General features: G+C 33.1%; 1 protein-coding gene across 1 annotated transcript; it reads right to left on the bottom strand.

Moving 5' to 3' along the window:
- Positions 1-1495: 1495 nt before the first annotated feature.
- Positions 1496-23307, bottom strand: LOC149911161 (otoferlin-like). Its single transcript, XM_090111148.1, has 21 exons — positions 23137-23307; positions 20776-20838; positions 17194-17278; positions 9803-9959; positions 9046-9232; positions 8731-8917; positions 8492-8615; positions 7919-8193; positions 7637-7827; positions 7360-7557; positions 7140-7256; positions 6914-7066; positions 6314-6514; positions 4827-6206; positions 4566-4700; positions 4044-4486; positions 3646-3935; positions 3127-3325; positions 2719-2957; positions 2235-2514; positions 1496-1735 (listed from the first exon to the last, which is right to left on the bottom strand). The coding sequence occupies exons 1-21, from the start codon at positions 23305-23307 to the stop codon at positions 1555-1557; spliced, it is 5256 nt and encodes a 1751-aa protein (XP_089967274.1). The 3' UTR covers positions 1496-1554.
- Positions 23308-23635: the final 328 nt, after the last annotated feature.

Raw genomic sequence — 23635 nt, 5'->3', positions numbered from 1 at the left:
TTTATCATTTTTAATTATTAAATTCAGTCCAATAAATTAGTTAAAAAGCTTAGCTAATGCAAACCAATAAAATATTGCAATTATTTTTAGCAACATAAATAATTATAAAGCGCGTCACACACGGTGAAGATACTATAATATTTTATCTTAAGATACTGTAATATTTTATATTACAGTATCTTAAGGTACGTCTTAGTACGCAATGTCAAAAAGAAAAATGATGGTCAGAACGCTGATACCGGATACCTAAAGATACTGTAATATAAAATATTACAGTATAATATAAAATATTATAGTATCTTCACCGTGTGTGCCGCGCTTTATGCCTAAATCATATTAAATAGAAAAATACATACATCATACCAGCACTTACCTACTTGCTGTTTCGCAATCTTAATTTTTTACTTTGTATCCGGTAAATTATGATTCTATTCATCAAAACCGTTTCTATAACTTTCATAAAGTATCACCAATTCGGTCAAATCTTAAAGTTCATATATCTTACATCAAGTTGTATAAAGCCTATAGCTCTATATACCCATACAATTTCTTTGTACTAGATAAATTTCATCAAATTCTAACTATAAGAAGTTAAATATATATTAAGGCTTCACAGTTTTAGCAGGCCACAAAAAAGATAGAGATAATATATATATTAGTTGTAATTATTTTATACAATTTATACATACATATAATATTATAAAGTAGAGATTATAAGAGATGCTCGCATTATCTGTTTAAAAATGAAGAAGCGTCCAATTTCGACCTTACAATGAACTTTAGACATAAAAATACACAATGATGTATTAACGAAAGTTAGGATGGAATAATTGTGTAATAATAATTTTACAAATAGTCAAGATGATGATTTGAGATAAAGATAATTTTATAGTTATAACTTATATGTAATATGTATATAAGATCTGGAAAATAGCTCCCGGATTACAGTCGACAAATAACACTAAAACCAGCCCTAGGCTGGTTTAAGTATCACGCCGACCGTCAATACGGACCGCTCCGCACAGATCGGTCTGTATTTATATTAGGTTAGGGAGCGTCATAGGCGCGGGACATATACAACCACGGTATACAACCCTCGCGGCGCTCATCGGGCGCGCATCGGGCGCGCTGCCGGCGTGCGCTATTGGCATTTTGTATGAAATAATTTTGGAAAGGCGGCGCAACCTTGGCACAACCGTGGCGTGCCGTCTCGACGCCTGTCCAAAATTCTTTCATACAAAATGTATAAGAAGGACGTGGTGCAAAACAGATTCAAGAGGTGCGCTTATGGCACGCCCGCGCCCGCGCCGCTTGTGTTTGACACTGTCACGGTTTTAGTGTTATTTGTCGATTTTAATGCGGGAGCAATTTTGCTGATCTTCTTCTGAGAGGCGGATATTTTTTTTTTTGGATTGGCTTGTCAGAATGTAGACCTATAGTTAAAAGAGGCTCGTAGACGAGACTTCCAATCTTAATCTCTACTTTAAATAGATAATATTATAAAAATTTTCATAAGTCCTCCAAATTGATATGTTTAACAATACAATCATCCGTTTAAGCACCAAGGAATTTCTTGACTGTATATCCGGGAACAGCGTAGATGACTAAAAAGATCATCAGAGCCACTCCAGCCACAAACATCGCTTTGACGATGGTCCACTTGTAGTTGTGCCAAAGTATGTAGCGCAGAGACTTCAGCGGATTCAAAAACCACATGAAGGACGCGTCTGGCCGACTATAACAAAAAATATTTACCAATTACATACTTTACTAGTGGGAGGCATGCATGGTAATATCCGCATTTTATATATCAACCTACTTGTGGTTTAAATTGTTAAATATACTCAGGTAAAAAGATTTTCATATTTATATAGTTTAAAGAGTATAATATTATATAATTATCTATGTAGCCTAGTAGTTTCTTCAATACTGAAAAGAAATTTATTTATTTATTTATTTATTTATTTGGAGATCTTACAGAAACAATTAAAGGCGTATACATAAATTAATGACATAATCAATAATAACATTAACAATTGTTTCCTCTACGTCTCACAGTGAACATAATAGAAAAAGTAAAAGAAAAAAAAAACACAATACAATTATTATCTGTTGCAAGGTAGCCAAATATTTAAAACTAATACAGACTTCTGAAATATTAAACCGGGAGAAAAAGCATTATAGGTTTATACATATAATTGGTTTATTGAACATTTGAAATTAAGGGAACTTACTTTGGTTTTTCCAATGGGTCTGGTTCATTACGTCCTAATCCAGCTGGTACTTTCTCGGCTTCTTCACGAGTAAGAAGATGGATTTCAGCCTCTACTTTTCCAGTAAGTTCCATTTCTTCATTGTCACGTTTAGTATAGAAAGGCCACCAGCCTTTAATACGCTTTTGTTTGAAAATGTTCACCATTGGCACAGTACCATCATTTCGTAGCATGTCCAATGTGCAAAGCTTGGAAGACTTTGCACCCCGCGGGAAACGGTTCAGATCTAGAGTCAAAGCCCCTGTAACATAATATGAAAACCATAAGGGAAAAGGAAAGGATTACTGCACTTTCTAAAATGTACTTATTACAATACAATTTGTATTACTGAACTATTTATTAATTGCTTATTTTTGTTATTTTTTGAAATTTGTTAACTGAAATTAACTCAAGTACAACCTAATGAACAGTTACTAAACTAAAGAAAACATTAACAGTTACGTACCCAAAAAGTCATCAGCCGAGAAGTGATCAGCATCCCAAACTTGCAATTCTAGCCGAGCTGGAATTTTACATTCAGTTTCATCCCATGAGAATACCGATTCCTTGCGCGTTATCACTATACGTTCTTCAGCCTCCAAGTAGTCGAAGGGGTAAATGAAACGCCAGTTGAAATTTCCTTCGCCAGTTAGTGAGCGGTAGTGAATGTCAGTGCTTTGACAATCATCAGGACCTTTCAGCCACCTACAAGATAAACGAATGAACATGAATTAATGAATTAGAACAATATAATACTTATTTGAATTGTCATTGTTGAATCCCTTCTTTGTTAGAGTTATAACCCTACAATATTATAATAAATACTATTACTCTGTATATTTTGTATTATTCAAAAAATAAGTTATACATATACCCTTTCACGTAGATATCAGACATCTTTTCGCCAGTAAAGAATGCATCGTCTTCAAGAACAACATCATCAGTGTTCCAAATAATGACTCTCATTTCGTAAGATTTTGGTTTCCTGGGAGAGATGTTTACAGGCTGTCCAGGGAGTGGCATATCCATTGGGAACATATCAACCCACATTTCAAGGCGTCCTTGTTCGATACCTGTGTAAATAAATGAATAAATTAACAACTGCTTTGGTTCGTATTTGATCAGATTCAACGATCACCCGACAGTGCTACTTTGTTTGTACCTAGTTGTTATTATTTAGGTCCTAAACTTGATTGATTTAAAGTAATTAATAAGTAGTATCGTTAATTGATATTGACTAAAACCAAGAAAAACAGCAGACTAACATTAAAACATACTCTTTATTATTTTAGATTTTTCAAAAATGGTGCTACGTGGATATTATCCACAAACCCGCCAATTGTATGTTAATTTGTATACATTTGAAATAATTATTGTTATATTTTAATCTTACCCGGCTTATTGGGATTATAAAGGGGTCGAGTTTCTACATGTTCAACGACAAGATGTGTCCCAAGGCGGGGGACCTCGTGCCAACGACGGAGGACATTCAATGCCATCTGCTCTTGAATTGTGTCGGGATTAGTGAATAATTCGGGATCATCCATGGACATGTTGAAAATGGTACGTCCAATCCTAACCCGGCCATATTCATATATCGGCGCGTCTATTTTGATATCTTTGCATAGTTTAGCCAAAATTTGTGTTGGCTTCATTGCATCGCGCCAGCGGTTAAATCCCTCTCTAAAATGGTTAGTTAGTGTTAGTAAGCATAAAGAGGCATTAGTCGTTTTTAGTAAGTGCGGATTACAAAGGTTTATTTTAGCTAAAGGAATGTACATAAGTACTTACTCTTCATATTTCATCGGTAATCCACAAGTTGCACGGTGACGGCTATAAAATCTGTTCTCTAGATCGATTTTTGTCTCCCCAATCAAATCATCTTTTCCTAACAAATCCCAATCAAGAACTTGTATTGTAAGCATAGAATCATGAGGAAAAGTAGCTTCTGTTTCAAAACATCTACCAAATACTGGATTGAGTTGTTTGGATTGATAATGCTCCTTGTCACTGAATTTACGTGATCCTAGATGAAGAACTATGTAAGGATCGGCTTTTCCATTAAAATCCATAGGATGTAGATCTGTAGCCTTGACAATGTAAACTCTTATCAAAACATGTATTGGCTCATTACTGGGTACGTTATGGAAGTATCCAGAATTTGGATCAAATCCCATGACAGTGTTTTCTTCAGCTTCTTTAGACAGTGGCCATTTGTAAACTTTTAGTGCTCCCTAAAGGTTAAAATAAAATTTTAATTTTCAATAGAAGGATAGATAAAGCAATCTGAGTATAGTACCAAGAAAAAATTACCTTAAATGTACCAACAACTCTACTTTCATCTTCAGCCTCATCACCCGTCTTTTTTCCACGGTATAAGTCAAATGAGTGCAGCCAATCTTTAAACTCTTCATACTCTGGTACAGCCTCAAGCTCGTGTGGATATACCTGTTTTAGAAATTTATATGTTTGAGAGATATTTACAATTATTGACGGTAAAATATAATAAAACAATAATAGATTTATTGCTATCTGCAATCACTATTAAAACGTATCTTTATCAGTTATACTTACTTTGGCCAATGTGCTGGTAGGTATTTCATAACTGTTGGTTATAGTTGGACTCGGTTTTGGCGATGTAGTACGACGGCGTCTGTTGCGTTCAGATCGCGGTGAGTGGGCTTCATCTCGAGGAGACTGTGTTTCATCAACATAGCTTAGTTGGCAGGGCTGTAGCAAACCTTGCCTTTCTCTCTTGTGTTCTTTTTCTTCTTCTATCATTTTTTCTACGGATGCGAAATATTTTGTCCACCAATCTTTGCTACTATCATCCTCTTCACCGGATGATTCGGAACTTGGTTTTCTCCTCCTGCTGAGTTCACGTTTCGCATAGCCTGGTGCTTTTTTACGCATAGGAGAAGTAGCGCTTGATCCATAAGAAGCTGTTCCTTGGAAGTCATGTATTAGAAGAGGACAGCTATCTCTTTCGTCAGTAGTCATAATAATATCATCCTGAACTATACGATTCGCATGCAAGTCTACATTTTGTAATTGAATCAATGACTTTTTACGGTCCTCAAGTTCTTTTTCACGCTTGCTCATGGGGGTGTACATATATTTATGAATCGAATTAATAGTATGTGTTCCAACTAATGTCACTCTGCCAAAGCTGCGGCAATCTAAAACACGGATCGTCAAGGGAGGTCGATATAAATCCTGATCTGGCAGTTCAACATCAATGAATTTTACCGGACTTGTGAAGTTAGGATTGCGTTTGGAATTTTGTATAACAGATGAGTATATTAAATGACCAGCGCATTCTATGTCAACCCTTGGTTTATCAACGGATAGCAGATGAACACGTTTCAAGTTGCGCAAACCCCAAAACAATATTTCTATACGATATTTTGATAGAGTTGGGCGTATTCCAACTGGTACGGGAAGAATTGGGCCTTTATTGGCATCGATTGGTGGTTTTCCATTTGGTTCCCTAGGATCTGGGAGATTAGGTAATTCGGGAACACCTTGTTTTAATGGCACCTCCAAAAGCTCAAAGGTAGCCAAGAGCTCTCCCGCAGCATCGCCTCCTCGAAGTATTGTGTGCCACTCTAGCTGAGGTGGGAATTCAGGTTTTTCATATTTCTCCGACAGAGATTTAATATGTGGTCGTGCCAAAGCTCGACCAATGAATTCTGATTTTCCAACTTTATCTTGATCGAATATTTCAATTGCTATAGTTGGTGGGTATTTTTTTATTTGATCGATTGAGCTGTATAGCAATATGTCATCAAATAGGAGTAATTCATCCCAAGTCGGACTTAAAGTCTCGTCGATGACTTGCGTCGTAGCAGAGCAATCTCCTATAACAACTCGTGCGAATGGATCAGATAGACCCGAAGCATCAGATCCTATTAATGATCTGGCTTGGTAGATATACGCTCGCATTTGGAATTTCTGAAAAGTATTATAGTTATAGTTACTTCCTATTATTTATGAATACATTCTAAAAATTTTAAAAGAAAATCTAATAGGAATACAAATATTTTTCTAAAAAAACCTACGTGTCTCTCTGTGTAAAATATATTCGTTGGTGGATTAGCGCGAGGCCTGTCAGCATTTTTCAGTTCAGTGCTAAGTGAATAGCCACCCGGCAATCCGTCGATAAAATGCTTTTTGTCTTGCAAAAGCCCGAGCCAAAGATACACTTCTATTTTGGCAGGAACTGACCAACCACTCGGCGCTGATGCTTTTTTTCCCGGCCACTAAATTTATATAAAAATATAATGTATTAATATCTTTGTTTTAAAGTATAACATAGGATTTTATTTATTTATGACACTTTACTGTACATTTATCAGGAATTTAAAATAAATGAATACATAAAAATTGAAAAGTGTTCAATAGGCGGCCTTATTGCTTAAAAGCAATCTCTTCCAGGTAACCATAAAAATAAAAGACGTGATAGACATTGTTAAAAAGCGAGGGCGTATCAAAAAGATAAAAAAAAGAATAGATAATTCAATTAATTAATTAATAGACATAGATAATTCAGTATATAATATAAATCAAATAATATAATATTATATTATTTAGGATTATATTTATTTATATAAATTCATTCACATACAATACAAATAGCAAATGGTTTAATTTTCCATTACCTTAAGAAATAATGTTTGCATCTTTCCACAAAGCCGACCCACTTCATCGGGCCTATCTGAATAAATTATGTCTCTAGCCGGGATACGTTGGTAAGCCACACGTTTACCGTTACTTATCATCCAAATAAATATGTCTGGCATTGCATGTTGCGACTACAAAGTACAAATAGAAAGTAAGTTTTTAAGTAAGAAAATAGATTTAAAAAATCAAAGTAATTAGACTTACGTCTTCGCACAAATATCTCAATCGATTCAAATAGGAAAAGGCCGTTCTGATGCGGTCCTTGACTGAGTGTCTTGTAATAACAGCTTTGAGCGTGCGTGCTAAATTAGCGAGTTGTTCCTGAAACGCGATATCGATTAGAAGTTTTATTCAAGTTATAACATTGTGTTATAAGGCTGAATAACAATGTGTAAAGTTCAAATAGGTTAAACGAAAAACTCACTATTTCGTATATGCACAATTTTTGCCTCTCCCGATCAAGCTTCGTATTTCCGATAGGCTGAGTACTAGTCATGTATTCAATATACTTTGCGCAGTGAATAGTAACTGTTTCCATAACTGACTTTAAAGCTGCTAGAGACGTATTGTCCAGACTCCCATTTGTTTTTAAAGACATTTCTGCATCAGTGATCCCGTCGTCCTGTGAGTTACGAACATTTTTAATTAATAAGACTTTAATGTAGGAAAATAGATGAAAGTAAAAACTTTACCAAACTTACCAGTAAGTCAATTATGTAGTTTAGCATGTTGGAGTTATACATACGGCGACGGTGATCAGGCCAAATGCTACGAACGTGCATACATTGCTTAGTGTCCCAATATGGTAGGAAATAATAGTATCTGTCAGTTGTTTGTGGCTTCACATCAGGGGTGGTACTCTGCCAATATCCCGTGTCGGCATTTAAGTCATCTAAAATAATTTAACAATGTATTTAATGATTGTCGTTTAATGTCGGATATAATAGCACAAATATTTCATTGTCTTTTGTTTGTAATCTTACCCAGCGATTCTACCGCTAAATCTTGTGGTCTCCTCATAGACGCGTGAGGACCATCCAAAGAATTTCCGGCATTGCCGATGCTCAACTCGAAATGAATAGGTTTGTCCGAAATACTTTTGTCGATCATGTTAGCATCGAAAACGCTCGCGAATAAGAAAAATTCTTCATTTTTCTCGAATGCCAATTCATTTATGGGCATTATTGGTTCCACCTCCACTTCCGAGGATGGAGTTTCGAAGTTGTCTATTATCTCCGTCCTTATTGAAATCAATATCCTGAAATGTCAATAGTTTTGTGAATTCATTATATATCTCTGCTACGGTGAATCGGTTAAAATAGGTGCAGATTGGTAACAAAAAATAAGCATAACAAGGAACTCAGTATTCAATTGAATGATCAATACTTTGAATGGTTTTTAAATAGCAATTTTTTATCGTAATATGTTGTGTTACTATTAGTATAATCATTTCATAATGTAATTAACTCTGTTATTAAATTAATCAAAATTAATGTTTCATCAAAATATTAAATTGTTATTAGATTACTCCACCAAGTGAAAGAAATCTTATTTACCTTGCTCTGTATGACACACCCTCACCCATACCCTTATTCAAATTGGAGGATTGATCCAATAGACCACAGTCGCGAGTTGACCCATATAAATAAATATAGGCTGGCCCAAAAGTTGGCAAGAATCCTATTAAAAAGTATAATTATTAAGTATTATTATCAAAAAACTCTAGAGCATTGAGAATGCTCTAAGCAAAAAACGTTAAGTACATAAATCCTAGTAATTGAATGATAAGTTTTACCTCTTTCGCCATCATGCGAGATCGTTTTTAAATCTATGAAATGTGTGGCAATAATGCTCGGGTGTATGGGCACATTGTCCCTCAGCTGAATCTTGAGACGTTGGCACAACGGCGGGAACATTTCAGTGAACACAATTTGTTCATTCCAAACTGGGGTGCAACAATTCTTCTGTACCGATGTTTTACCCTATAGAAGAGTTTAAAAGTTATATTTGAAACTTTTTGATTAATAAAGGAATTCTCTTTCTTTGTATGACTGTACAGTGTACACAAAGAAATTGTTTCTAAAGAAATTATTGTTTGTTTAATCCTTACCGTCATCCCTGCAAAGCAAACTTGCACGTAAGGATCTATTATATCCTGGCTTTCGCCGGTAAAGGCGCTTTTTATATTTGCGAGTATGGAAGAATCCATTTTCGGCAAGCCATCTGCTTTGTGTATTTTGACAATGAATCGAGCTCTTTGCCGTTCAATTGGCACGCCATCAGGGAGAAGCAAGTTCCTACAAAACAAATTACTTTATTGTATTATTTCGCTCCCAAAGAAATTATTCACACACACACACTCACACTTACACACACACACACACACACACACACACACACACACACACACACACACACACACACAATGTCCATCGGCCCAAATCATATTCTTTTATTTTCTTAATCATTTACTTTGTATTCTTTCATCATTAGTCACTAAAATTTATTTTGTTAACTTGCCAAATATAATGTAATATGGAATTTGTAAGGGAAGGCACTGCCTTCTGAGATACAGGTATTTACCTAGTTCAGAAGGCAGAGCAATATTGTAATGTTATATTTGAAGTTGCTAATAAATTTTATTTTATTTTATTTTTATTATTTATTATTATTATTTTAATTTTAAAACACAAGGTTTATACTTTCATTGAAATCACCTGGATTTCAATGTTTATGACCAATAACAGCGAGATTTATAGGTAATAAAGTCCTGCTATATTAGATCATTGCGTATTTGAATAAACAATATTAGGATCTAGAATTGTCAATTTTAAAATTGTATGTGTGTATACTTGGTATATACTAACGCTTCTATATCATCTTCGTCTTTTTCACTCTTGGGTGGAACTTTTACTTGGTCACCTTTGCCGATAACACTTATGTCGCATTTTAAGTAGCCCTTTGGCCCTGCTGTTATGTCGTCCGGGTCCGTGAGAAGTGCCCATTTGTGGTAGAACTGGCGATCTAAGACAAAATATTACACATTTAGAACCCAACAGTTTCACTAATAGTTACAGCTTTGTAATTATTTGTCAGAATGGTTTGTTTAATATTACAGACTATACGGAGAATATTTCAGAAATATGCCGGAAATAAATGTAGGTAATATGTACAGAGAACTGTATCTGGGAAACAATGATAAAGTAGCATAATGCAGGAGCTATGTTTTACTGAGTAAAAGTAAGACAGATCGATCAACGAAACTGTCGCAAACAACATTTGAAGCCCAAGGGACACTCAAAGAATCTAAGAACTTTATTTCACAGAAGATCGAGGCATCTTTGGCTTACTAAGGCCAAAATAAGAGTTTTATTATTTCGCATTGCTTTTAAAGAAAATATTTATTTTTTGGCTAGTATCGACTAATGTATCATGGCACAATGTATTATGCTATACTTAATAGAATAAAATCCAATAAGTATCATAATAAAACTAAGTTGTGATGAAAAACATTAATTATTATCTTGTTATTCAAAATTGTTTTCAATGTATATTTCTACCCTGAAGCCAATTTAAATAGATTCCAATATCCTACTAAAATATAAGTAGACTAGCGGCCCGCCCCGGCTTCGCCCGTGGTACATATGAAAAATAGATGTTGGCCGATTCTCAGACTTACCCGATATGCACAGAAAATTTCATGAGAATCGGTCCACCCGTTTCGGAGGAGTATGCAGACTAACATTGTGACACGAGAATTTTATATATAAGATATATATACTTTATATAAATATACAAAATCAAATGACCAAATTTACCCCGGCAATCTACATATACTAATATACTAATACTAATAATATTATAAAGAGGAAAGGTTTGTAATTATATGTATGTAAACATAAATGTATGTATGGTTTACACGCATAAACTACTGGACCGATTTAAAAATTCTTTCACCATTAGAAAGCTGCATCTTCACTGAGCAACATACCTAGGCTATATTGCATTTTGAAAAAAATTAGAGATCCTTACCAAAAATGCAATAATGAAACCTAAGGTGTAAAAAATTCCTCAATAAAACTTCTGTCATCGCGTGCGCTGCGGAATCTATTGAAGATAGAACAAAAAAATGTTCTACGGTAGGTATTATAGAATGGATCAATATCTACAAGAAAGTCCGCGATACCATATTATGTCCATCTTCAGTAGTTATGTTACTACAACAACTTTTTTACGTTTTCAAAGTAAATTATAGAAGTGCCGACAGTAATCAAACCATGTTATCCATTCACATATATTAATCCTTATCCCATTAAATGATGTTTTACTAAAGACTGTTTCAATACCAGCAAAATACTTTTTAAATGAAAAAAATTGGATATTCCATTCAAAAGATATAACGAATTTTTAAAAGTGTCAATCTACAGAAAACATTTTAGTATACTGTTCAATACAATGAGCGACGTAGTGCGGGACGGGGTAAAGGTGATTTTCATGTGATTAAAAATTAAACCTATAGTCCGACCTATAGTTGACTTTTCACTGTCACGATATCGCTATCGCTATACGGGTGAAACTGCAGGGCATTGCTAGTAGGAAAATAAAAATAAATTCCGACTTTGTGGACCACCATTTTTGTATGGCATCTGTGTCATACTATTTCAATAGGTACTGCTTTAAGTCCATTATTCCGCAACGCAGTACAAAAATTATGGAGACAAGGGGAAAAAAAGTCTACCTGTACTTTCGAATTCTCATCTGCACTCAGGTGGACAGCTTACAAGTGACAGCATAGTGCTGAATCTTATTATTTTATGTTCTTATATCGTTCTAGATAGGTCACCTGGTGGTTCAAATGACCCATAAATTTTTCAACATGGGCCTGTAGTCTACTTTTACTGACAACAACTAACAAGTTAGCAATTGAGCAGACTTTGTCAGTAATTATGTTTATCATTCATAGTTCTCTAGACCAAAATAAGTTTTTTTTATACATCGTAACACTTTAATTAATTATAGATACATATAAGTATACATTTATTTTATTTCTGAAAATATTTCTTAGTTGTTATCGGTAAATTAAATAAAAATTTGTGTTATTAGTGTAAAATCACTAGTTTTAGTTCTGGCTACGTTGGAACAAAAGAATTATTAATTATAGACTATTATGGGAATCGGAAAATCCCAACATAAAAGCTCATCTTATCGAAAAGTTTTCTCTGAACTAATCATAACTTCAGTCTTTATCAGCTTTGAAGTATTTTATATTATTCAGTTTCATTCTATTCAATTATTTATCCAATTATTATTAATACTACTCAATGTCTTCTTTACAGTACTTTTATTCTAAAGCTATCTTTAAGTGACAAAGTTTTTTCATTTACATATTGGTATGAAATTAGACTTGGGTCCTTGAAAATACAGAAATACTTTAAATATATTTTTTACATCATTAATTCTATTTTTACAGTAACAACACGATAATATAAGGATCTATTTTTAAACAAAGTTACTTTTATTGTAAATTTAACATAATATAACTTCATTTCCAATTGAAAATCCATCTAATAAAAATCCAAAAATCCAAGGAATAATAAGAAGTTATTTAGAGAAATTCCAATTCTTTACATATTATATAACTAGATTTCCGCCCGCGGCTTCGCCCGCGTTTTCAAAGGAAAACCCGCGTAGTTCCCGTTCCCGTTGGATTTCCGGGATAAAACCTATCCTATGTGTTATTCTGATGTATAAGCTATATTGTGGTAAAGTTTCATTCAAATCCATTCAGTAGTTTTTACGTGAAAGAGTAACAAACATCCATACATCCATACTTACAAACTTTCGCCTTTATAATAGTAGTAGGATTTAATTTAACAAACATCTTGTCATGCTAACGGCCAAGGTTGTTTGTTACACGGGATAATTGGGTTATTTCCTTGGATGACATATTCTATTACATTTGAATGTAATCCCATAGATAGACAAGCATAACTTCGCTTTGCATATATTATATTCGCTTTAGCATAGCAATTTGAATTCTATTTATCTATATATAAGTATATATTTAAAAATTATAGCAATTTATCAGCTATCTGGGGCCGTATTATGACCTCTTATTTCCAGATAGATTACGCCGTGAATTGAACTGACTGGCAAATTCATATTATGATCGCAATAAACAGCCATGTTTATAGCAATAATAATATGAATTAGCCAGACACACCCTGGTTTCCATAACACAAGCGAAAAGCTTAGTATGAGATCAGATCGTGCCGTGTGTGAAAAATGTCCTGACATATTGATTTATTTAAATTTAATTTATTTATTTATACGGGTCCATTCAGTTGAAAACCACCTCATTTAAAACGTTAAACATAAACACGAATTTATGAATAAAAAAAATATTACGAAAAAGTATCAGGGTAAAAAAGTATTTGTACAATAATTAATGTAGATAGTAATTAAAAATAAACACGTTGCTACGACACAAGTTATTAACATTTTTGTGAATATTTATAAACATTAGCAATTTAATTGCTGCGTCAGTTAGAGATTAAAAGGCTGCGAAGACTCGACTTTCACTGAATATAAAATAAACAAGAGGAAGCCGTTTTCTTAAAAGCTTTCATAGACAGTAATAAATTATATTCTATACTAGCTTTCCGCCCGAGGCTTCGCCCGCTTTGTCTAAAACTTAATAAATTATATACTAAAAAACCTTCCTCTTGAATATATCTATTAAAAAAAACCGCATCAAAATCCGTTCCGTAGTTTTAAAGATTTAAAAGCATACATAGGGGCATAGGGACATAAGGACAGAGAAAGCGACTTTGTTTTATACTATGTAGTGATTAGCGCAATTTTATTACCCAGAGACCTTTATTTTGCAGGCGAATTATTTGGTATTATTTATATAACCTAGACTGATGTTTACTACTAACAGCTGATGTTTAGTAAACATTCATCGTATTTAATAATAATAAGTTTGTTTAAAAGGTTTAACAGCATGGCAAAAAAATATCATCGTTTTAAAACTTTAGTCACACGTTGAAAGCTTTCGTATGTTTTCAATAGAGGTTCTTAGATAAAATAGCGACCTGCATAATATTAAAATAAATAACCTTCAGCTACGCTTTTATCCATAACACGATTTGGTTTTCTAATGAGATCTGAAAGTGGTTAGGAAAACTTAGTTTTTTTATTAGCTACCTACTTTATCTTAAAATGTTATAAGGCTTATTAGACCACCCAATTTTTAGGGACCCTAACCCTAACTAAGAGTGGTGTAATAAGACTTAGGGAGTTAGTGTCCCGATTTAGGGTCGGTAGGGCGATGCCCGATCTGCCTAGCTCCCTAAGCGCCCTGCAGATTGGGTAATGTAATAACGTTTAGGGCGGTTAGGGAGCTCAGTTGCCGCGCGACTAGTGCGTGGAGTGGCTGTTAAAAAACAATTGTTTAACAATTTATTGTTTTAAAACTCAACAAGTATTCAAATTGTTCTGCACCTACTCTAATTAATTCATTAAAACTCCCGGTTCAAGCACGCTTAGTATTTGCATATTTGAAAGCTTTTCACGTATCCGCAAATACTCTTTCACCCAGATCTTTCTCTTCTTTTTTTAATATTTGTTATTGCGTCAACGGTTGCCACTGCTACAGCAACTTTTTGAAGTTTCGATACTGACGGCGGCATAATGTAAAATGCAACAATACGTTTATCTCTCTAGACATTCGCGTATAAACTGAGTTAGGGCCCAATTCGCAGAGAAGTGTAATAAGCGCCACACTAACTAGGGAACACGCCCACCTTAGATGCAGGGCCCTTCATATCGGGTAGTGTAATAAGCCTTTAAGAGTTCTCCCTGTGCGGGCCGCGGGGTAAAGATAGATTGATAGAAAATCATTTTGATAAAACTTGCAATTTCACGAATAAAATCGGTTTACGTTCTGATAACTTTAATTTTCAATGTGTCGTAAAGGATGTGTCCATTCCCATGACACTGAGATTTTATTTATAAAACAAGCTCTCTTAAGCCTTTTTACAATATAAATATAGCTTTGTCAGTTGCATCCAACCATAAATAAGCCAGGAAAGAATTGAAGCAAACTTAAGAACATTTTCTCAGAACAATACTTCCTATTTTCTTCATACTACGGAGATAGAACAGGGAGATCAAAGTCGACAACAGGTTTAGCTGCTTATTCTCATTCGCTGCGACGACAATGTAATATGTCGGAAAAGACTTTTATAAAAGACACCTTTCAACGAATGTTGTATTAAAAAGTCGTATTAAACTTTTATGGGATGTATCGTAGGTAGAAAATATTTTATAGAATAAATGTTTGACTCCATTCAACTTATTTTGCACTGTTTTCACTGTTTAGTGTTTACATCCTATTACGCTGGTTTATTAGATACTTTTATAGATTACTTGTTACATATTATGAAACTGATGCGAATATTGATGTTTCAAATTATCAAAAATTGAATTATTTTATTCCACTCAATGTTTAGTGATTTTCCTATAGGTAGTCACAATTAAACCACATAAGTACCTAATTAAAAATGCAATGCTTTCTCTTACCTCTTCATAATATTATCTAGACTACGCCATTATTGTTAATAATATAATATTATTATTACAAATCATATTTCGTGCTTTGAAGTTTAGACTCAAAATTAATTGAGGAATTTGTGTGTTTATTTGGGGCACGATTATCGCCTTTGTTAACATATTTATCTCACCTGTCTGGAAGAGATGAGTTAAACAGGACAAGTGGCCACTAGGTATGTAATACCGATTATATGTATTATTATTTCGTTGAAGCTAACTCTTTGTGTGCTCACGTATCAAAGGGATTTGGCGGGAATAATCAGAACAAAGTTATACGTTATTTTCACGTCTGTTTGGTGGTTTTAGTTCAAGGGCGTTTTAATTTTACTTTTGAATTTAATTTTTAGCGTTTATTGAATTAATTTTTAATTCATTGATTTATTTTGCCTTATCTACCAAGATTTATACTAAATAGCTAGTGTGTTTATTCTATAAATTGACTGTTATCTATGTAGCTGTTATGTTATAACTATATTGCCTGTCTCAGATTAATCCTCATAATGTGAGAATTTCATATTACTCCAGTGTATTAAATTTCATTAATTATACATTGTACTATTAATATAACAACCTACACGGTTGCAGCGAATTCCAAGCTCAAATGAACTGAAAGTTAATAACAGTTTATTATACATTATTATTGCATGCATTTTACGTCTGAAGCTAGCCTTTCATATTGTGTTATTATAAGAAAAATGTGTAGGATGAAATTCCTGTCTTTATAAATTATCTCTTCTAAGGATTTTTAATAATGTCATACAATATTGTCTTTGTTGAGTTCCTGCAAACGACGTGGACGATACTAAGGCGCTTATACCAGCCTTGTGTTAACTGTAAATTTTTTTTCGTTTAAGCTTACAAAGGAGTTGTTCTCCATAAAATTGCATAATTTAAAAGCTATCCTTTATGAATTTTTACTTTGTTGTTATATTCATTAGTGCATACTTCCAGTGATCGTTAATTAGATTTAAGATTACACTTTATTTAGGTTCATTTATCGTAATTTCATCTGTTTTTTTAGTTTTTATAGACTAAGTCTTATTTAATTGTAAATTTCAAAGGTTGCAAACTTGTTTTCTTTTCGTGTTTATTTAATACGATGTTGGAATGCAGGAGCCAGGAGATTACATTCTCCAAAAATGCCTCCCCAAAAGCATTGGATTGCAGAAATAAAACACAAAACTCGTTCTATTTACAATTTTCCTCGACTTAAATGATAATTTTCTGTTTCAAAGCATATTCAAAAATTTAATTTAAGTTTTTCAATTATTATTAGGTACATTACTAGACTTAAGAACTTTTTGTACCTATACAATATCTACTAAATGTGTGGTACATGGTACACAATTTACAAGTAAATCACTTTATACAAGAAATCGCAGACTCTAGATATCTATAGACTCTACATGTTGTTAAACGATAATATAAATAATAAAACTTAGCAGTATTGAAAATTAGCCATAGTTTCACCTATATTCGTCTACTTAAATATTATATACAGTCTAACACCACATATAACATAGAAAATACGTAACCTCAATTACCTCACACAATACTAAATGATGTACCTATTTTTTAAACGTACACATGAGAAACTCTGCAATATGAATTCTATAGAAAAAGGTTTAAGGTCGAAACTCACCTGGCTGGTTCCAAACCGTGGCGACGTCTAATTTGAAATTGCCCAGGAGCTTGTTAGCACGAAGAAAATTCCGAGAATGTAGAACCTGTAACAGATATTATTTTGCACGGGACATGTTTTTACGATGTCAATCTTAAATCAAAGTTTTTTGCTTAACTGATTAAACTTTTATCGTTATTTTGCCTTTACTCGGTATACCAATGTGAAACGTGTTACTTGTATACGTAGTATATTATTATTAGTCTGTGGTGTTACCTAAATAATAGTTTGTATACCTGTGTAATTGTAAATGTGTCTTTCTTTCTAAATGTATCAAATATAATTATGATTTCTTGTTTAATTAATCTATAACTGCATAGCAAAATAAATACATAAAACATGATACAACTTCACAGGTGCAAAACGTGTAACTCTAGCAGTATTATTGTAAAGCGTATCCTGTAGACTTATAACGAATGTAGCAATTTTACAGTTTGCAGCGCGTAAACTTTTCTTTATACGCTTCAATGATTTTATAAAGAAATAAATAAGATAAGATACGTGTAGGTGTCGTAGATATAGGTGATGAAACCTTACAACTGTGAATTCTTTCCTTTTTCATTTTGTTAAATTAACGGTGCGAAGGAATTATTGTATAAAATATATATATTTTTAATTATGCTTATATAAAAGAGATTTACCAATGCTATTTTATATTACAATATCACAATGAAGACTTATAAATAAAATAATGGACAATTTATAATGTGTTGGTAATAATTTGGTCATAATGCTGCTATATTTAATTTGTAGTTGTTAGACTAGTTTAGTATTCACTACTTAGTAATAAGTGGTACCTAATAAATATATCACAAGTTGACACTTCAGAGTGAAGTTTATTCACGCAAATTTTTCAAGAAATTAACCATTTATCATATTCTGCAACTGAGTTTTATTGGGATGCTTTATTATGATTACCTACACTTCGATTTCGCAAAAAAAATCGCTCTCTCATTTGTACCTAGTACAGTAGCTTAATCTATAACCAATACTTTAATATGAGAAAATAATAATAATGAGCTAAATCGTGTCTTTGATCCCCATGACCTAACCTTGCTTCTTTATGTAAGAGCAAGGTGGGCCACCTGACGTTAAGTAATCACCACCCCCCATAAACACTAGTAACACTGCACTGGTGGTGATACAAGAACTTTCCCGGCTTTTTAAGGATAAAAAGGCCCCGATTTCGTAATTTTTTGGGAATAACTTGCTACTATTTCCATAATTTAGACATATCTCTGACATCCAGTGCTTAGCTCATTTTTTTAATAAATAATGCAGGGTCATGTATAGAATTGCTCCTGCACCTTTGTTATTCTTCTTTATGCATATTGTTCGGAAGTTGAGCCTTGCTTTTCCACTTTATTGGGGAAAGCTCAACTCTGAGACGCTATACGAATACAGAATAGAGAATAGGCTCGTGTTGTATGTGACATGAAAACGGGTCTTTGTATTTGGATTAACTTTTAACATTGCGTTATACGTATGCGTATGATGCCCAAATTAGTAGGTACGTATAGCTTATTGAAATTTTTTGAGATAATGGTTGCCACGTAGCTATAAGTGGTAGCATTTGAGTAAAGGTCTTACGAGTTTTCTATTCTCTAATTTAACTTTATGGAGAACTGCTTTAACAAATTGTTGTTAGAAGACTATATGAGAAAATGAACTAAGAGATACCTATAGAACTTTTTATGTGCACAAAATAATTTATAACTAGCGCCTTAACGGATCACAGTGAAACATTTTAAAAATTTACAAAAACGTGTACACGAACGGAGCCAGACCGAACAGCTTGTATTATTATAATAATATAAATTTTATCCGCCTGCGCACCGGTGTCAAATCAGTGCAGGACAGGCGTGACACCATTATTTATTCAACGAATGATATGGATAAAATAATGTAAGCGAATACAAACATTTTTTGTTAAAAATATACTATCTGTATATGCATATTAAGATATTAATTTACATAGAAGTAGTAAGTACACACAGGGCATATTTTGCATCACTGTTAATATCTAATATCTGACATATTAATTTAATTATTACTAGACATCGGATTATATGCACTAACAAAATGCCAAAATATGCATGCAAATATGCACTAAAAAAGGCCGAAATATGCACTAAAAACGACTGATATGCCTAAAATATGCACAATACAAAATCAAAAAACCTTTATTATTTTATATATTTAAATCAAAGATTGTACAAATACAGTGAAATTTTCATGAAATTTAGTATAGTTTTTGTGCCAATATACAATTAGGCATTTTTACCTAATTTTCGAGCGCAAATTTGTGACGTTTGTCACCCGCGAGCCCAGTGTTGCCACCTTAGACCTTTCCGGGCTAAATCTAGCCCTTTTTTGGAATTCAACCCATGTTTTAAGTTTTAGGGTAATCTAGCCCTATTTTGAATATCTCAAAATTTACTTAAAATGGAGCCCATTTTGTAATTTTTCGCCATTTTACCATGCCAAAATAGGGTTTGTTTACTCGCTGAGCGTTTTGATTGGCTAATAAAGGTTAGTCGACCAATCAAAACTCCCGTTACTTAACGAAATATGCACTATTGGGGAAAAAGGCTAAAATATGCACTAACGCCGTAATTAGCGAGTTTTATGCATTTGCATATGCAAATATGCAAATGCATATAATCCGATGTCTAATTATTACTATGAAATTAAGTTGAAAAAGACCAAAAAAATGGAGTTTTTACGACGAAAAATGATTAAACAATTATTGTTAATAATTGTGAAGCTGGTAAAGATCGGTAGCAACACAATTGAATATAATCGAGTGGAACTAAAATAACCACAATTAAAAATAACTTTAGTAGATTTTCAAAATGAAGCTTGGAAATAACAGATAAATTTCCTTTAATTGCCTCAAATTTACAAGACCCAGTTAAACTTAAAGTTTAATTTGACCTCCTTTCGCAAGCAATTAAATAAAATAAATAATAAGGTACAACAATAATAATCTATTGAATGAGAATGTTGAAACAGCTGAAAAATTGATTACCACAGAAACATTTTATCATGCCTCACTTGTTCGAGTTAAAAATAAAAATAACGTAATTGAATGGAGGTTTTTAATAAAGAGCCGATGTATTTTTTACTTTTTCGTTATAAAATTCGCAAATGCAAAATTCCGTTATTAAAATTTTATGAAGTAACCGTAATCAGCGAATTCATGTAAATTTTGGTGAAATGTATTTAAACTATTTTACTATTTTGTGTTCTTCAAAATTAATTAACATTTTTACTACCGCTTGGCTTTTTTGCACTGTCCTGACCTACTCAATTATTTGTTTATTAGTGCTACCTCCGAAAAGCAGAGGTAAACATCTACCAGCTTTTAAAGACAGACAACATCTCTACCAGCATTTTTGAATAAATAATTCGCCAGGCAAAATATAAAATATACATACCATAACTATAAAAAACGGTCAACGAAATGTATATGAAAAGCTATATTGCTCTATGCTATCTATGGATGTAAATTTGCACAGATTAATTCTAGTGTGAACTTACCGATAACGTGATTATCTTGTCGAATAGCATGATGGGCGGCATGTGGAAGTCGAAGACGAAATACTGTGGGGAAAAGATAATAAATTATTAACATTAAATATGCATTGTTTATTTATACATACTAAATAATTTTTGTGTTCTTTTTTAAATTACAATCGTGATTTAATATTTACTTTTCTTCCAACCCGTTTCCACAAAATAATGATGTTTCTGAAGTAAACTCTTATTATACAGATAAGCTTGTTTTTTTGCATCAAGGAAAAAACTCAATTTTTAATTTGTTTTGCTTGGGATCGGGAAAAGATTTTTATCTAATTAGTCTGCACATGGCTATCCTTTTAAAAACCTTTCTCGCTGAGACTGACTGGATTAGAGAGTAACAAAGAATAATAATTAATCCAGATCTAGATACAAAAGGGACATTAGAATAATAAAATACTTAGGTATTAGGTATATAATATGTATATAATTAGAATGAATAATATTATAATTATTAATGAATATTAAAATGAACTGCTGCTGTCTCGTTTACGTAACTCAGATAGAGTTTAATCATATAATTTCTATTTTAATAGACTATATCTTATGAAATATCCTATAAAATACTTCATAACGCTCTAGCAACCCAAATCTGACTTCGTAACTACATATTATAGGTATATTAAATATCTCCGAATTGTTTTAGATGTTTTAGAATGATTGTATGCATAATAGAACGTACAATTTAGTATCTACCCATGCAATTGCATATGACGGATTGTGCCTTCTTAAAGATGAAAAGATTTTTCTCATTTGAATTGTAAAAGCATCTACAGCACACGAATGATGATTACTAGATATATATTCTTAACTTTATTTTCACAATGGAATACAAAATTGCTCAGTAATAATACAAATAGAGAATTCAATCAACTTGTGTAAGAACATCTATTTGTTACATTTGTATAACAGCGTTGTCAAGAGCAATAAAATATTGAAAATGAATATTCAATTACAAGCTTTGAGAATTGATAATACACCTACAATGGTGTTCAATAGCAATTTGTTCTAGAAAACGCGTTATAAAATAAATTGTAGAGACTATCTGACGCGTTGATTTTTTCATACAGCGTTTCAAAAAGCTGATCCGGGATTTCCCTTGTTACGTATTTTATAGTCATTTTAAGTGAGCTACGTTCGGTTCACTTAACTCTAATTTAACGCGTTCAAGAACATTTTTTTTACATTTATTCAAAAATACTGCCACGGTGCCACATCCATGCAAACTATCGGACTAACGCAACTTCGTTGACATGGAGACTGGGGTATAAATCGTCTTTTGTAATATTTACGTACTATTTAATCCTCATAATAAGATACTGTTCACAACGTTTGAATAAATTTACATTTTATCTACGAGAGCTATCCTTCTACTTGTTTCACTTTTAAAGTAAACATCTTTTATTTGTTGTTCAATTCCATTTCAAGTACAAGTTTTAGCATATTCTTATACCCTAGAGTCGAACACAATTTTGTTTATACGTTGTATGTTTCGATACATCTTTCAACTCTCAGGATGGGATAATACAAATCAAAGTAGTTTTGCCCTGAGCGTATAAATCGATCAATCATGTAAATAGCCCAAGAGTATTCATTTTAGATTCCAATAAGATTCGGTCAACCTCGAATACGAAAAGCCTTATTTTATTTAAGACAAACACACTATAAAAGATGGAGGCGTGTGAGGTACTTTTCGATCGTCATTTTATTGCTGCCGTAGGTTGCACTATCTCGCAATGAACATTTTACGATGATGAGATGGTATGTGAAGAATGATTATCACCTGGAACTGATATTTTAGCTAATAAATTCAATAACGTTTCGTATAAATAATTGAGTGCTTTTAACTCCATATATACATTTCAATCAGGATAGGATTATATTTTACCGACTGAGATATTACAAGGTTTAGGTTATGAATTAAGAGGTAGGTATATATGCGCCAAGCAGGTGTGCCTATAAGCGCAACATTGCAAGCTTTCATAGCTTTTTAGTCATAAACACAATTATCTGTCGTTTAATGTTTATATTTGATTGGATTATTAGCATACCTACACCGCCATGTTAACAAATAAATAAATTGTTTAAATACCTATCTACGATAACCAATAAATAATAAATACCTATATGGTAATGGGATAATAGCTGTAGGCAATTCGTTAAATTATACCTACATATGTGTATGCCATTTTCAGGACATTACTTATCCTGCATACAGATACTTATGACATTTTTTTACAAAACTAATTATAAATGATACGGCCAGTTCAAAATCCAATTTCTCAAATAGTAGAATTTAATGAAAAAATACGCTATACTTACTTCATTGTAGTAGGGGCAATTAGTGCTCTCCTTCACGCTTGTATATTTTCTCTGGTCTCCAACCTGGACACATACGACAGGGTCCATATTCAGCCCTGCGAGCTGACGAGCTTCAATCACGGTGATGCAAATTTGGAAATCTGCAGCTTTTAGTGCCGAGGGGCCAGCCATATCCAAAGCGACTCGCCTAAGGTAAAGAAAACGATTTTATAAAAGGCTGCATGGAAGCAAGTCTAGCCGTAATACCGATAAAATGAATTCGAAATTCAACGGAGAGAGCCCTCATTCATATGTAAATGATTGGACTGTGAAAATACATTGCGCTGTATTAAAGCTCTACAATATTTTATAATTTTTAGTAAATTTCCTAGAAGGTACTCACATTTTCTTTGTCTTCGGCGTTTCCACCTCTGGTGAGTGTAGATCTACCAACAAATCTTCAGATGACATAGAAGTCTGACTGTAAAGTCCGTCGGGCTCAGAGGAAGGCCCAGGCAGG

This window comes from Colias eurytheme, chromosome 1, assembly GCF_061535395.1.
Source record: "Colias eurytheme isolate Ceu_HAF_F1 chromosome 1, ilColEury1 Martin Lab GWU primary, whole genome shotgun sequence".
Taxonomy (NCBI): domain Eukaryota; kingdom Metazoa; phylum Arthropoda; class Insecta; order Lepidoptera; family Pieridae; genus Colias; species Colias eurytheme.
This window is presented reverse-complemented; position numbering and strand designations above follow the sequence as displayed.

Coding starts and splice junctions, on each gene's coding strand:
- LOC149911161 (XM_090111148.1), bottom strand. CDS start 23,307: ATGGCTGGCCCCTCGGCACTAAAAGCTGCAGATTTCCAAATTTGCATC. Junction 8,918..9,045: donor TTTGCTTTGCAGGGATGACG/GTAAGGATTAAA, acceptor ACTCTTCTATAG/GGTAAAACATCGGTACAGAA. Junction 2,515..2,718: donor CTCGGCTGATGACTTTTTGG/GTACGTAACTGT, acceptor ATTATGTTACAG/GGGCTTTGACTCTAGATCTG.